Genomic DNA, 17,574 nt, shown 5'->3' with positions numbered 1-17,574 from the left:
TCCCTTAAGTCAGTCATTGCAAAAACTTCCTTGGCAACCACAGAAGCTCCCAGTATCAGAAGGTGGTTGATGAGTTAACCCTTAAACGCCGAAGCGGTAAAAAAAAAAATGTCTCCCGTGTGCCGGAGACATTTCAGAGTGAGCGCGGAAGCGGAAAAAAAAATATATTTTTTTTAAATCACAGCGCGCTTAGTTTTCAAGATTAAGAGTTCATTTTTGGCTCCTTTTTTTGTCATTGCCTGAAGTTTAGTATGCAACCATCAGAAATGAAAAAATTATCATTATCATATATAAATAATATAAATAATGCGATATATGATAGCGCAAAAATGAAATTTCATATATAATTGTATTTAAATCGCGCTGTGAGCAAAACGGTTAAAGATAACAAGTTACTTTTTTTGTTCTGTAATGTACACTAAATTGCACAATCATTGGTATATAACACATTGTAAAACGATAAAAGCAAACACAGAGAAAAATATTATCACAAACTAATGCCATGAATTCGTAACGTGTGGACGTAAACAAATATTTTTTTCAAAAATTCACCATAAATCTAAATAGTGTCCTAGAGACTTCCAATTTCTTTCAAAATGAAGACAAATGATTGAATATTACTATACTGTAAGAATATTAGCTTACAAATGCAGTTTTCGACCATATCTGACGAGTTAAAGTTGACCGAATGTCGAATTTTTTTTATATATATTCTTTATATGCAATTATTTCGGAAATAAGAAACGCTCAACTTTCAAATATTTTTCGTTTTATTCTACATGAAATTGCGCACATTTTCATAATATAAAACTCTATGAAATGCCTAATATGAAACGGAGCAAATATTCCGAGAATGGGACTTACGCATTTCGGAGATTTGTGGCGGAGAATCCGCGCGCGGAGGGAAGGAAAGTTTTTTTTAAAAAATTCACCATAAATTTAAATATTGTGCTAGAAGAACTTTTGGAATTTGTTCACGATGAAGATAAATGACTGAATATTACTAGACTGTAAGAGTTTTATCTTACAATTGCGTTTTTCGACCATTTCGGTAGAGTCAAATTTGACCGAACGTGGATTTTTTCCTATTTATCGTGATTTATATGCAAATATTTCAAAAATGAGAAAAGCTACAACCTTCAACTATTTTTTTTTGTATTATACATGAAATTGCGCACATTTTCATATATAAAACTTTATGTAACGGCTAATTTAAAATGGTGCAAACATTACCACAATCGCACGTATAATTTTTCGGAAGAGTTACCGCGTGGACGTAAAGAAATGTAATTTTTTTTATAATTCACCATAAATCGAATATTGTGCTAGAGACTCCAATTTGTTGCAAAATGAAGGTAAATACTTGAATATTACTAGAATATAAGCGTTTTAGCTTACAATTGCGTTTTTCGACCATTTTGGTAGAGTCAAAGTTGACCGAAGGTTGAAAATTTGTCACATCATTTTTTATATGAAAATATTTCAAAATTGATAAAAGCTACAACCATGGGTTGTTTTTAGTTGTATTGTGCATGAAATTGCGCACATTTTCATATATAAAACTTTATGTAACGGCTAATTTAAAATGGTGCAAACATTACCACAATCGCATGTATGATTTTTTTCGGAAGAGTTACCGCGCGGACGTAAGGAAAAAGTTTTTTCATAAATTCACCATAAATCGAAATATTGTGCTAGAGACTTCCAATTAGTTTCAAAATTAAGGTAAATGATTGAATATTACTAAAATATAAGAGTTTTAGCTTACAATTGCGTTTTTCGACCATTTCGGTAGAGTCAAAGTTGACCGAAGGTTGAAATTTTGGCACATCGTTATTTATATAAAAATATCTCAAACCTGATAAAAGCTACAATCATGAGTATTTTTTTGTTGTATTTTTACATAAAGAATGCGCACATTTTTCATATATGATACTCCATGTAACGGCTAATTTAAAATGGTAAAAAAATTATGTCAAAGTGACAAAATAATTTCCGAGATGTGTCACAGATACTTTTTAGTGTGGCAAGATAGAAATTCACGCTTGCGTGCCTGCGTAACAAATGTAAACAAAACAACACCTTGATCCGTGAACTCCCAGCATCCCCTAAGGCGCGTGATTCAAGAGTTTTCGGCTGGTAGGGCCTAAAAGTATTTTTCCGCGAATTTTTAAAAAAAACTTTTGTATGTCGACGGTAAAATACGTCCAGGTCGGCACCCGAGATACCAAAAAATGTCGACGTTGTTAAAATACGTCCCAGTCGGCTGTTTAAAGTTTAAGGGGTTAACTGGAGAATTTCCACCAACTTGGCACACACATGTCAGTGAAAATGCACTTCCTCCTGTCTCATCTGGACTGTTTTCCAGAGAATTGTGGAGACTTCAGTGAACAACAGGGTGAGTGCTTTCACCAAGATATCAGTGGTATGGAGGAATGCTATCAAGGCCGATGGAATGTCAACTTTCTGGCCGACTACTGGTGGTGCCTGGAGAGGGATGTGGAGTTTGCTCAGCACAAATGGAAGTCCCTGAAGGGATCATTCATCCATGAGTAGCTTCCTTAGTTTATTATACTCTTCTTGCTCTCTATTCAAAATATTTTGCAAGCCTTCTGTGAATAAATCAGTCTAATATTTTCAATATTGTGTTTCATTCACCTACAAATAGATTGGAATTTAGGATATTTTTAGCATGATTTTTGGAATATGTGCAAAATAAACTGGCCAAAAATCAGGTATTATATGTTAGACCTTGAAAACAGAGCACCCCAGTGTATAAAGTGCCATGTTTCTCAAATAAGGGCTACTTAAGATTAATGGCATTTTTTGTAATATGCATCTTATTTAATATAAAGACAAGGTTTTGTTTTTTCTGTAATTTATAATTATTCTGTATGAGGCTTTTCTTAAGCAGAGGGAATTTAAAACATCTTAGATTGTTAGTACTGTTATTACAAAGTTAAAAAAGGTAATTAATATTGCTGTTTTAAATTTACAGTGAAAGTTGTTGTCAGTGATTTGGGACAAATTTATGTGGAAGGTGTGCTCAAGTTTCTGGCAGAAATACTGGAAGCCTCTCCACATGTTGGTCTCTATGCAAAGTGGGCTAGTCTGCTTGTCACCCACCATGGCCAGAAGTTGAAGACCCGAGCACCGCAGATCATGAGCATCTTGAATTCTCTTCAAAGATCGTTGACCACTCACCATACAAACCTGAGTAAAGTGTAAGTATAAAAGAGAAGATAAATTTAAAGTGGTAGTGTTTAACACTCGCCCCAGTTTTATACCGACACCTTTTATATAGGTGAGCGAGTCAGAGGCTTCTGACATGTCCAATTTAGCAGTTCTCTGGTATTATAGCAATATTTTACTAGAAATAGTGCTAAAGCAGACACATTTCACTGGGCGACACGGCTTCCTCGCCCAGAAATAGATTTTTCCTATGTCAAAATCCCTTTTTACTTCATTTTGTCATTTAAAGGGTCTTTTTTGAGTAACGTAGAGTACATAATTTTCTAATAGAGTACTCTTAAGCCTCTTCTGCAAACAGAGCAGCTTTTGAGAAAAAAGTAGGCTCTACACTTTGTGATGCAAAGTAAGGAACAGTAAGCCTAAATCTAAAAGCATCTCCTTTACCATCATCAGGATAAAACTTTCAGCAGTATCAACTGACATACTTCTACAACCTAAATTTGTACCAGTATACAGTAGAATGAAGTATCGTGGTGGCTACAATTTTCAGTATCTGGTCTGAAAAGTATGACAGAGGGAGAGTGTGACAGTGGCAGAAGCATTACTAATTTGCTTCCAAATTAGCATAAGGGGAGTATTAATGTAAAAAACAATCAGTTTCTATAGTACTCTCTGCCTTGGTAGATGGTAAAAGGATTAACAACAATAATAATGAGGCCTAAGTACATTATCAGTTTGTTGTCCCTGCAAGTCAGAATTAAGAAAATTACTTTGGTTGGCAAGTAAACAATAACAAAACTAAGTCTTAAGAAAAGGATTATGGTTGGCAGGTAAACAGGAACAAAACAAAAGTCTTAGATTTGGAAGATTAGCAGGCAGAGTAACAAAAGGCCAGTAACAATGATAAACAAAATATTGGCATACAGCTATTAGCACAGCTCATTTTGGAAGATGATAGACATGCCCAACAAACATCTTGCCCTACATCTCATCAAACAGTTGCTAGAAAAGGGATTTTGATGAAGAAAAATCCATTTCTGAGGGAAGACCTGTGTCGCCCGGTGAAAAGTCCCTGTACTCACTTTTGTAAGTATAAATAGATTCTAAATATACAGAGAAAAAAGCTAGCATGGTATGCTGAGGTTACTACCCTCGCATAAGCACCCAAAGGGTGTCGTGTATAAAGTACAAGGCAAGTGGAAGCCACCATTCCACAGGTCTTCTGCCAATTAGAGGATTCCTTTCCAAAATCCCTCTCTTGGAGAGAGCAGTTGCAACGGCCACTCCTCCCTCCTCGCTCCCGCTACTACTACTACTACCCGACTCACGTGCCATCTAGCATTCCTGGATTAGACATCCTAGCTTGGATTGGTTAAGGGTGGGAAATTTAATTAGAAGGGATGGGTTCACCGGGCGACACAGGTCTTCCCCCAGAAATAGATTTTTCCTTCGTCCAAAATCCCTTTTCTTGGTTCGACCTGTGTTCGCCAGTGAAAAAAGTATCAGAGAAATCCCATCCAAGCTTACCAGATACCAAACCAGAGTATAAAGAAGGAGTTAATGAAACCTAAGGTTCATTTAAAAAATAAATTTACTTATTTGCTAATTACACTAGGACTTAAACTATGACTTAGAACTAGTAACAATATGACAATATAATACACTCAAGAATGGTAATCCAGAGCAAAAAACTAGGGTATCTATAGATAGGTCCATAAAACAATTTTGGCCTCAACATTAATGTATGATCAACATCAGGCAGGGGTGATGGCTATCAAGATGCAGACCCAGCATTGAGGTACCTGGCAGAGGACTAGCATTTGTCATAAAAAAACTCAGTGTTGTGGTGGGAGAACAGACATGTGTGCTCAGCTTGTCAGTAGAATGCAGCATGTAGTTTCAACTTCTGTAAACAGAAGCAATAGCAGAATTAGTCCTGCACATGGACATTATGTAATTCATAAGTCCCCCTGTCAATAGTACCTATCCTAGAGTATCCTTCAAATATTCATTGATCTGTGGCACCATAGTCTAATTATACTACATTTGACAAGGATTTAAGACTTGAGAATTTTTATCAAGTTTATTTTGAGTAATAATATGTTTAAAGATGACTTTCACAATCATTATGTTATCAGTTATAATATTTGAAAGATATGAAGTTATATGTTGTTTAATTTGGCTTTAAATATAGACCTATGCAAAACATTGTATAGAGATGAAATAGGGAATATGTCTCAGTAATATACAATCTACATGGAAGACTTAAATTATCAAAGCCATAGAAAGTTTCAAAATAAATTTTGTCATACAGTAAGATAAAACTACTATTAGCTTTTATTTTGATAGTAATAATTATTTTATTTGTAAATGGTACTATAATATAAAGTAATATTTTGATAAGTTGAATCATAATACATTTGGAAACTGTAAATATAATCTTACAGATACATATGAGAAAAAAAAAAAAAAACAGGTTTTGACGCAGTCACTGTAGAGTTCTCAAAGGAGTTAACCTCCGTGGTGTGTGCCAGTAACCCATGGTGACTAGACAATATCAAAGAAGTATATTTTAGCCGGGTATTGTGTCATAACGATAAACACTATTACACGTATGGACTCAAAGACAAGAAGGCATTTGTCTCGTCTTCAGTGAAGCTGTACCCAGTTTACCTATGTCAAAACTGCAGTAGTGACTATTGGCCATCTTGCTTTCCTATCGAAGACCAAGAACCATTACTCTGCTGGTCGACACAGGATGAACCTTTGCCCAAAACCCATGCCTTTTCATTAAGGATGATGGAGGGTTTTGAGGACTCAACATCAGCTACCAAATTAGGTTTTTCTAAAGTCAAACCTGTCTTTTGAAAACAGTCACTGTTTGTCCTCATAGGAGCATTACAAAGAAATTGACAGGTGATGAAAAGCTTAAGGTCCTAAAATTTCAGTCCCAACAATCCCAAAAATAAAACTAAACCATTTCTGGTCTGAGGTTAAGCCACAAGTTATGGTAAGAAAAAGCAAGAAACAAGAACTTATGTTTTTAGCGTACAGTTCTGTACTGACTTCCCTAAGTATGCTGGGCATGACTGCAGTCTTGTCGCACCTTCCCCAGCGATAGTCAGCGTTAGGAAGTCCCTGGTTTTCCTCTGTAGTGCCTATGGGGTCAGGATTAACCATACCTCTTACTGATACACAACGTAGTCGAATTTGTTTGAGCTCATGGCAGTAATGTTTTAAGAATACTGTCTCTGATGCACTCTGTACATCCGGAGACCTCATCAAAAGAGACATTTTTGAGGAAGGCCAATGATGTACTGACTTTCCTAACATCATGCAACCTAGGAAAGAAATGTGGGTTTGCCATTTTAGCCTTGTAGACAGAGTGGTTTATTCGTGCTAGGGTATAGGAAAATTGGACCTTCTGGGACGTTTACCGTGACCTCTAAGTAAACCGTAAGTGCTTGAACTGGGCATAATGTTTTGTTTGCTAAATTTATGTTCTTATAAGAATAGGAAATTTCCTTCTTAAAAGATCCTCATTCTTGGCCAGAAATGATGCACCATGGGACAGTAATAATTAATTATCAGTAATTTTTTTTATATCATCCCCATCTAAGAGAGCCCAATTCACCAATATGGGCTCCTGATGCCAATGAAACCAGGAAGATCACTTTTCTAGCATGTGAGTTGCAGTTGTGTTGGATCCACTGAATTGAGGGGTACATAAAAGTCTTAAGTACAGGCAGTCCCTGGGTTACGATGGGTTTGGGTTACGACATTCCGAGGTTAAGGCGCTTCTCAATTATATTCATCAGACATTATTTCCAGGGTTACGACGACTGTTCCAAGGTTAGAACGCCTACAACGCTCATCTGGCAGATGAAATATGACACCAAAAATGCAAAATAATCAATATTTGAAGTTTTTTTTTTAAGAAAAATGCAATAAGAATGGAGTTTACATAGTTTTCAATGCACCCAAAGCATTAAAAGTAAGGTTTTCTTAGGATTTTTTACGATGTTCCGGCTTACGACGATTTTCGGCTTACGACGCGTCTCAAGAACGGAACCCCCGTCGTAACCCGGGGACTGCCTGTACTGTGCTCAGGGACCAAGTACATAGTACCTCAGAGTTCTATTCCAGAAGGCTGTTTGAAGTACGATTATTCAAAATGTTAAACAAATATCCCCATAAGAAATAAGGGAATCAAGATCATTTGTTCCAGCCAACCCAAAAAGTCCCCCTTTTCACATTTTTTCTATTATTAATGTGTTCAAAAGTTAGATTAAGAGTATAAAGTGATAAAACAATACATGAGGTAAAGTTTTAGAAAAATGTTTCCATGTACGATTTACGAACTGTTTGGTGAAAATGGGAAATGGAGGGAGGAGAGAGAGACGGGAACCCTTTTTTTCACATTTTACAAGGATAATCAAAAGGGTTGATAGTGTGTTCAATTGTGTCTTTGAGAGAGAGAGAGAATAATCAGCATGTATGATGTTGACATGTTTACACTTGGATCTTAAGTGTATGAAAGAGATACATCAACTTACCGTTGGCAAATGGCAGAATTTAAGATAAACATAAGGAGTTTGCAACAAATAAGTAATAAGTAAAGAATGCAAGAAAGGAAAGAGAGTTAAATAACTTTTCACAAGTAAGTCATTTAAAGAAACAATTGAAGTGGCTAAGTAACTTCAAATAGTGCCAGTAAAAAACGAAGAGAAGTAACCCCAGATAGGTCCTTGATACCTGAAGTCCTTCTGGAGGGAGATTCCCCTTCCAAACAATAACCTCTCCACCTCCCTCGCCCATAAAGATAAGAATGATGTTAAATGTTCATTTATTCATTTCATTAGTCATTTATATTTATTTCTCATTGTTTTCTGTATGTAAACTGTGTTTATTTCCTTATGAAATGTATTTTTTGTTAATTTTGGGGGGTTTTCTTCTTTGCCTTCAACTTCTTCAATTTCTATATGGGGCACTGTTTCTAGTCAGCCTTCTCCATCTTCCCTCTGTCCTCTACATCTTGTTCTCTGAGACCTTTTTCCTTCATGTCATTCAATAATTTATCTTTCCACCTGAACTTTGGCCTTCCCCTCCCTCTTCATCTTCTCTCCTCATGACGTGACCAAACCAATTTCAGTCTTCTTTCCTGCGCTTTTTTTTTAAACCTCCAATACTTTGACTGTCCCCCTCCCCTGATCAATTCATTCTGGATCTTATCCCTTTTTGTGACAACACACATCCACCTCAGCATTCTCATCTCGGCCACATCCATTTTTCTTTCTTGTTCTTTCTTTATTGGCCAAGTCTCTGCCCCATAGAGCATGAATGGCCTAACTACATTTTTATAAAACTTTCCTTTAACTTTTGCACTGATCCTCCTGTCACAGAGTACTCCTGATGACTTTTTCCAGTTCATCCATGCGCACTGAATTCTATTACTAACTTCTGCACCCAGGTTTCTATTCTTAACTCATTGCAGAACCTTCACTGTTCCCTTCCATTCCTCTCCACCAGTCCAAATATATTTTTGTCTTTGTTCGCTAATTTTTAAGCCTCTGCTCTCAAGTCCTTCTCTCCATCTTCCTAGCTTGAGTTGGATACCTTCTCTTGTTAGATCAGTCAGCACAGTGTCATCAGTAAACATTGCACACCAAGGCACCTCTTCTCTAACTTCTGATGTTATAACATCCATGACAATATCAGACACGTAGGGACTAAGGGCTGAACCCTGGTGGAGACAAACTTTCACCTTAAACTTCTCTGTAGTTCCAACAGTGTTTTTTACTTGCGTGGCTGCCTCTGCATACATATCTTTCATTATTCTGACATACTTTTCAGAAACTCTTCTCTCTCTCAAGCACCTCCATACTTCCTGCCTAGGTACCCTATCATATGTTTTTTCCAAGTCAATAAACACCAGATGTAGTTCTTTCTGTTTCCCTATATTTCTCTACTGTCTGCCTTAGTGCAAATATTGGATCAACTGTGCTCTTTCCTGGCATAAAACCAAATTGTTCCTCGCAAATTGTGGTTTCCATTCTCAATCTTTCTTCTATAATTCTCTCATATATTTTCATTGTATGTGATATCAGTTTAATTCCTCTGTAGTTCCCACACTCCTGCACATCACCCTTCCCTTTGTAGATTGGGACCATTAGACTATTTCTCCACATGTCTGGCATTCTTTCTTGGTGGTATATCTTAGTCATTAAATCCCACAGGATGTCTGTGCCTTCCTCTCCTAAACAAACCACACTTCAGCTGGTATTCCATCAGGTCCCACTGCTTCCTCCTTCTTCATTTTATCCAGTGCCTTCTTAACCTCTTCTCTGCTGATATCCTGGACTATTCTTTCATGAGGGTTTCCATCTCTTAATTATTGTTCTGGGGTTTTCTTCATTTAGAAAGTCTTCAAAGTACTCCTTCCATCTAGTTATTATGCTTTCCCTCTTTTGATGAAACTCTTCCATTTTTGTCCTTGATCTGTTTGATATGTGTTAGATCTTTTGATGATATATCTCTGCTTTTTGCTATCTTGTATTTTCTTTTGGCCTTCAGCTGTCTCTTAAGTTCTCATAGAGCTTGTCCATTGCAATTGCTTTTGCCTGTGCCACTTGACTGCCCTTTTAGCTTCTTTACTTACAGTTTTCCAAGCTATCCTATTTTCCTCAGATTGATTTCTGTCGTAGGCAACTCCTGGCTGCCCTTTTTCTTCTTTTTTATCTTATCTTGGGTGTTAGGGTTCCACCGCCAGCTCTCTTTTTCATTTGGTGGTCCTCTACCAGATGTCTTCCCCAATAATTCTTTTGCTATTTTAAGGATCATTGCACTATTTCCTGTCCCCCAACCAGGTTGTTTCACATCTTCTGCCAATCTGATGCCCTAAGAACTGCTTCCTTAAATCTCTCTCTAATTTCTTGCTCTTCTAATCGCCACCACTTTATCTTTGGTTGGACCAACTCGTCTTAACAAGAAATCCGACTCTACTAGCCTGTGTTGTCTGCTAACACACACTCCTTTAATGACCTTACAATTTTTCACTTCTGTTAAATGGTTCCTTCTGCATATCAAAAAATATACAATCTGGTACCTTATTGCACTCATTTCAAGGTATAAATAAATGCTAAATATACCAGAGAAAAAAGCATATGGAATGCCAGTTACTACCTCTGGATCGATCACCTTAACCCTCTTACGCCGAAGCAGTAAAAAAAAAAATTGTCTCCCGTGTGCCGGAGGTGTTTCAGAGTGAGCGCGGAAGCAGAAAAAATATTTTTTTCAAAAAATCACAGCGCGCTTAGTTTTTCAAGATTAAGAGTTCATTGTTTTTGGCTCCTTTTTTTGTCATTGGCTGAAGTTTAGTATGGCAAAACCATCGAGAAATGGAAAAAAAATTATCATTATCATATATAAAGGTAATGCGATATAATGATAGCGCAAAAACAAAATTTCATATATAAAATTGTATTCAAATCGCGCTGTGCGCAAAACGGTTAAAGGTAACAAGTTACTTTTTTTTTCGTTGTAATGTACACTAAATTTCGATCATTTTGGTATATAACACATTGTAAAACGATAAAAGCAACACAGAGAAAATATTATCACAAAAAATAATTCATGAATTCGTAACGCGCGGACGTAAACAAATATTTTTTTCATAAATTCACCATAAATCTAAATATTGTCCTAGAGACTTCCAATTTCTTTCAAAAATGAAGACAAATGATTGAATATTACTTTAATACTGTAAGAGTATTAGCTTACAATTGCAGTTTTCGACCATATCTGACGAGTTAAAGTTGACCGAATGTCAAATTTTTTTATATATATATATTTTTTTTATATGCAATTATTTCGGAAATAAGAAAAGCTACAACCTTCAAATATTTTTCGTTTTATTCTACATGAAATTGCGCACATTTTCATATATTAAAACTCTATGAAATGCCTAATATGAAATGGAGCAAATATTCCGAGAATGGTACGTACGCATTTCGGAGATTTGTGGCGGAGAATCGGCGGGCGGAGGGAAGGAAAGATTTTTTTTTAAATTCACCATAAATCTAAATATTTTGCTAGAGACTTCTAATTTGTTTCAAGATGAAGATAAATGACTGAATATTACTAGACTGTAAGAGTTTTAGCTTACAATTGCGTTTTTCGACCATTTCGGTAGAGTCAAAGGTGACCGAATGTGGTTTTTTTTTCTATTTATCGGGATTTATATGCAAATATTTCAAAAATGAGAAAAGGTACAACCTTCAATTATTTTTTTGTTGTATTCTACATGAAATTGCACACATTTTTCATATATAAAACTTTATGTAACGGCTAATTTAAAATGGTGCAAACTTACCACAATCGCACGTATGATTTTTTCGGAAGAGTTACCCGCGCGGACGTAAAGAAAATGTTATTTTTTTCATAAATTCACCATAAATCGAAATATTGTGCTAGAGACTTCCAATTTGTTGCAAATGAAGGTAAATGATTGAATATTAAAAGAATATAAGCGTTTTTTAGCTTCGACAAATTTGCGTTTTTCGCCATTTCGGTAGAGTCAAAGTTGAGGCCGAAGGTTGAAAAGTTTGGGCAATTATTGTGATTTATATGAAAATATCTCAAAACTGTATAAAAGCTACAATCATGGGTTGTTTTTAGTTGTATTGTGCATGAAATTGCGCACATTTCCATATATAAAACTTTATATAACGGCTAATTTTTAAAATGGTGCAAACATTACCACAATCGCATGTATGATTTTTTTCGGAAGAGTTACCGCGCTGAGTAAGGAAAAAGTTGACCGAAGGTTGAAATTTTTGGCAATTATTGTTTATTTATATGAAAATATCGCAAAACTGATAAAAGCTACAATCATGGGTTGTTTTAGTTGTATTGTGCATGAAATTGCGCATTTCCATATATAAAACTTTATATAACGCTAATTTTTAAAATGGTGCAAACATTACACAATGCATGTATGATTTTTTTCGGAAGAGTTACCGCGCTGAGTAAGGAAAAAGTTTTTCATAAATTCAACATAAATCGAAATATTGTGCTAGAGACTTCCAATAGTTGCAAAATTAAGGTAAATAATTGAATATTACTAAAATATAAGAGTTTTAGCTTACAATTGCGTTTTTGGTTTTTCGACCATTTCGGTAGAGTCAAAGTTGACCGAAGAGGTTGAAATTTTGGCAATTATCGTTATTTATATGAAAATATCTCAAAACTGATAAAAGCTACAACCAGTCAGATTCCACCAAATCCCAACGACAGACCTAAATTATGCCAAAGACCCTCTCCAGAAGAAGGCAATAAAGAAGGTCAGACACCTGAAATTTCAAGGACGTTTGTTCACCGTGCCAAAGGACAATGAACAAACGAAGAGTGATTCTGGACTTGTCCTGTCTCAAACTCATACATTCAATGCGACAAGTTCCGCATGTTTAACCGTCTCACAGGTGCGGACCTTACATCCCTGTGGGGCCGTCACCACCTCTATCGATCTTACAGACGCTTATTATCACGTCCTGATAGCGAGAAACTTTTCTCTCCCTACCTAGGCTTCAAACTAGGAAGACAGGCTTACTCGTTCAGAGTCATGCCATTCGGGCTCAATATAGCGCCCAGAATATTCACCAAACTGGGAGAGACAATAAGTTTAGGAACTAAGAGCTCAGGGAGTTACTCTAGTAGCTTACCTAGACGACTGGGCTCATTTGGGCACCCAACGACAAGGAATGTCGCAAGGCAACAGCCAAAGTAATAAAATTTCTCTAGAGTATCTGGGGTTCCAGATAAACAGAAAAAGTCCCGTCTCATTCCATCGTCTCGCTTTCAATGGTTAGGAATTCAGTGGGATCTAACCACACACAAACTGTCTCTTCCGCCAACCAAGTGCAAAGAGATAGGCCGAAAGCGCTACTGCGAGACAATTTCTCAAAAACAGCCGGGCTTCTCTCGTCGTACCCAAGAAAGAGTATTCTAGGTTCACTTCAGTTTGCTTCACTAACAGATCTCTTGTTGAAAGCAAGACTGAAGGACATCAACTGGGTATGGCAGAGAAGAGCCAACGCGCAGACTCGGAGACAAAATCTCCTTGATTCCGCTGATACTAGGAAAAAGACTACGTCCATGGACGACAATCAGGGAGTCTTTCCAAGTCAGTTCCGCTCCATTTTCCCCCGCCGTCTCTATTAGTCCACACGACGCCTCTCTGAGCGGATGAGGGACTTCTAATAGGTCTTCAGGTCCTCTTTTTATTGGTAGCAGAGAAAGGTGGAACCATTTCCTTAAACGGGCATCAGACAACAAATTCTTTATTTTATTAAACAAGCTAATCCGGATTCAGTTCCTCAGGTACATGATATCCGAGCAGTAGCTACTCAGTTAACTATTTTCATCATATGAACTTTGATAATCTCAAAAAGTATACGGGTTGGAAATCCCCGACAGTATTTAAACGCCACTATCTAAAGTCTCTGGAGGCCCTTAAATATTCGCAGTGGCTGCAGGAAACGTCTTACCTGATACAGCCTGATTATGTATTATGTGATGTTGTATATTATTAATTATCATTATTTTGACTATTATTTCCTTTTGGTACCTCCTCTCACCTACCTGCCTTGCTTGTATTCCCTTCCTTCTTGCCTTTTTATAACTGACTGGATTGCTTTATCAACCCACTCCTGTACTTGTACATAGTTCATCATTCATGTAATTGTATATTCATTACCTATGTTGATTTTCCTGGTGATGATATGAACTTGGCCATATATGTTTATACACTATTTACTCCTGTTTTTTTGTTACTGTTGACTTGGATCATTAAAACAATGGTGGCAAGGAAAAGATTTTATTTTTCCTTTCATTTAAAAAAAATTTTTTTGCTCTTACTGTCATCTTCCAAGCTTGTATGGCTAATTCTCTGTTACTATTTCACTGGGCGACACAGGCCAATCCCAGAAAAGAGATTTGACAAAGGAAAAATCTATTTCTGGGTGTGAAGGCCTGTGTCGCCCAGGTGGAACCCATCCCTCTCTTTTCCTTTCACCACCCTTTAGCTGGCCCGAAGCTTGGGTGCGTATTCAGGAATGTAGATCTTTGGCAGAAGTAAGTAGTGTCGTGCGGAGGGTGGGCCGTTGTAACGGCTCCTCTCTGGTGAGGGATTTTGAGAGAGGAGAGAGCTAATTGGCTAGAGGTCTGTGATAGTGGCATCCACTCTCCCCTGTTGCTATAACGACCACCTATGAAGGTGGTCGATCCAGAGGTAGTAACTCTGACATTACATATGGCTTTGGTTTTTTTCTCTGGTATATTTAGCAATTATTTATACCTTGAAATGGAAGTGCTTATAACAGGGCGACATTTCAACTGGGCGACAAGGGAGGCCTTCACCCAGGAAATTGATTTTTCTTTGTGTCAAAATCCCTTTCTTGAATACTAACAAGTGGTACCTCGACTTACGAAAGGCCCAACTTCCACAAAACTTGAGATACGAAAGCAAATACAAAAAAATTTTACAGCTCTACATACAAAAAGTTTTCAAGATACGAAAGGTTGTTGTTGTAAAGTCCCGAGATTGCGCCCGGTACCCACCTGAGAACAATTTTAAAACTCCTGGCGCCGCCAACTGAGTAAACTCGCCACCATCCTCCCGCTCTCCCATTGGTTCCTGATGCTAGTCACCCCATAAGTCCTGCTCTCCTATTGATCAGCTTCTACCCCTTGTGCTTTTAAGTATTCTATTGGCAAAAGGATGCTGTAAATTGAAAAACTTATTCATGCAATATTTAATAAAAAAAACATTAGGTAAAGATAGAATAAAGAATAGAAATGAATGGTTATTATACTGTTTGGTAGTTTCAGTAGTTGAAGAGAGATAATGAAAATTTATGGCTTACTGTGTAAAGTAATTGCTTGGCGATCGTTCGATACTCGTAAGTGGCTGGATGTAAACAGAAGTTTGGAAGCTTTTTTTTTGTTTTGTTTTTATTATAGTTGGTTTTTTTTTTTTTTTTTTTTTTTTTTTTTTTTACTTAATAATTATTTTTGAAATGAGTACATGCAATACATTTAATAAAAAAAATGTGAATTAGATATCATAAAATATAAAATAAAAATCAGACTGCCAACAAATACGTATTTTTTAGAATTCTTCTTCTGTTTTATTTATTACGTTACATATACGTAGTTTCTTTCCTTATAGCTGTCAGTAACTCGGTATCTCCATTAGGTAAAGATAGAATAAAGAATAGAAATGAATGGTTATTATACTGTTTGGTAGTTTCATTAGTTGAAGAGAGATACTGAATGAAAATTTATGGCTTACTGTGTGCTAGGAAAAATGATTGCTTTGCGTTTGTTCGTACTCGTAAGAGCTGATGTAAACAATCGATTGGAAGTTTTTTGTTTGTTTGTTTGTGTGTTATAGTTAATGATTAATTAATAAATTATTTGAAATGAGTACATACCTGGATTATTTATACATTTTATTGGCATATTCTAAGCCTTTTGTAGCTTCTTAGGTTTTAGGATTGTCAAGAACTCATAGACTAGGCTACAGTAGCAACCCTGCTAACATAGGCTAGGCTTATTGCTAAGGGACATATGCTAAGGTCCTATATATGCAGTAAAATGGGGTTTGAACATTACATGCAGTTGAATATTACTCAAGTATGTACATATTTTTGCCTTTTTGGAGTCATATTTCTTCCGTCGGATCGCGTCGTAACCCTAGAACATGTGTTTTAGGCCTGGAAAATAGGTAATTTTTTACTGGGGTGTTTTTGGAGGGCTTGGAACGGATTAGCCATTTTAACATGTAAAAGAAATGTGGTCCAAGATACGAAAAACCTCATGATACGAAGGGCGCCTCGTAACGGCATTAATTTCGTATCTCGAGGTACTACTGTAGTATTATTTTTATCAATAGGAAATGATAAAGAAATGTCATTTAAACATTCATAAAGAAGTGAAAATTGAAAATAAAAAGAAATGGGGCCTGCAACATTACAACAAATAAAAAACAAAGAATTGCAAAAAAAAAGGTATATATTGGGAAAGTATATTTTCTTGGCTGCTGTGACAGTAGTGGTGCCAACTAGTTTTGCTAGTTTTTGTGGCATGACATCCATATTGGTGAACAGCTTAAATAGGACTTCTGTGAGAGGGTCGTCCTTTGGGGACTTTGATGCCAAGGAAGAGGTGGCTGTAGGTGCGAGAGGCTTGCAGGTTGCAAGGACCAACTTGACAGCAGGCTCTGGCACTGACTCAAAGGCAGGCTCAGGTACAGGATCTGAGAGGAGATGTCAGTTGCATCGGGGCCAAGAGTGGTGGAGGTGTCCTGTCCTAGGAAGAGGTCATAGCCTCCAGGAGTCTACCATCAGTCCACCCAGGTTTTTTAATGGGTAATAGCCCCGAACAGATTCCATCAAATTTGATCCACCTTTTGGAATTGTAGTTCCACCTCATTTAATGGTTCTATATTCGGCTGGGCCTTTGTAGTTGAGAAGACCCTTCACAATATGATGAGCAGCATCCAAACTGACACAGTACAGTGGTCCCCCCCAGTATTTTCGCGGACTCACACATTCGCGGATTTTTCTTTGGAACCTATCTAGAAATTATTCGCGGACAGACTCGCCCATTCGCAGAATTTTCCGACGAAAATAATCACTAATTAGTGTATTTTGATGTTTATTTTCATGACTAAATACATTTTTATGATACAAAAATGATTTACTAATTTTTCAAATATTAATTTTGATTAATACTGTATTAGTAAGTTTGATAAGTTTAAATGATATCACATAATAAAAATAATAATTCTCTCTCTCTCTCTCTCTCTCTCTCTCTCTCTCTCTCTCTCTCTCTCTCTCTCTCTCTCTCTCTCTCTCTCCTCTCTCTCCTCTCTCTACTACAAAGATGTGTTTTTTTGTATGATAAATATGATGTTTACTATTTTCAAAAATATATTATATATTTATACAGCAATATCAATTCATTAAAGAAAATACCATAGTGAATTAGTAAGATTTTAGCTTATAAATTAAAAAAAATTTATGGAAGAATGAAGGAAAAATCCCAGTATTCTTTCTGTAATCCAGGTACTAAAACTGTCATATGTATCAAGTTTAGTGACAGGAGGGGGAAGGAGTGTGTTGTGCTGTTGCCATCAAGTGCTCATGAAATTCCCCTCTCTCTCTCTCTCTCCTCTCTCTCTTCTCTCTCTCTCTCTGTCTCTCGTCTCTCTCTCTCTCTCTATCTCTCTCTCTCTCTCTCTCTCTCTCATTTACTGAGACTTGAGATCTTTTTATAGTACTTGTACTATATGTTTTAATACTTTCAAATAATAATAATAAT

The 17,574-nt window shown here is 36.6% G+C and overlaps 1 protein-coding gene across 1 annotated transcript in view; it reads left to right on the top strand.

Moving 5' to 3' along the window:
* LOC135195086 (periodic tryptophan protein 2 homolog) overlaps nt 1-17,574 on the top strand; it is a 351,391-nt gene that overhangs the window by 327,564 nt on the left and 6,253 nt on the right. Inside the window, 1 exon segment of the mRNA XM_064221465.1 lies at nt 2,999-3,224. Coding sequence (XP_064077535.1) covers nt 2,999-3,224 — 226 coding nt within the window.

The sequence above is a fragment of the Macrobrachium nipponense genome, chromosome 15 (genome assembly GCF_015104395.2).
Source record: "Macrobrachium nipponense isolate FS-2020 chromosome 15, ASM1510439v2, whole genome shotgun sequence".
NCBI lineage: Eukaryota > Metazoa > Arthropoda > Malacostraca > Decapoda > Palaemonidae > Macrobrachium > Macrobrachium nipponense.
Note: the sequence above shows the minus strand (reverse complement) of the source record. Positions and strands in the feature narration are given on the sequence as shown.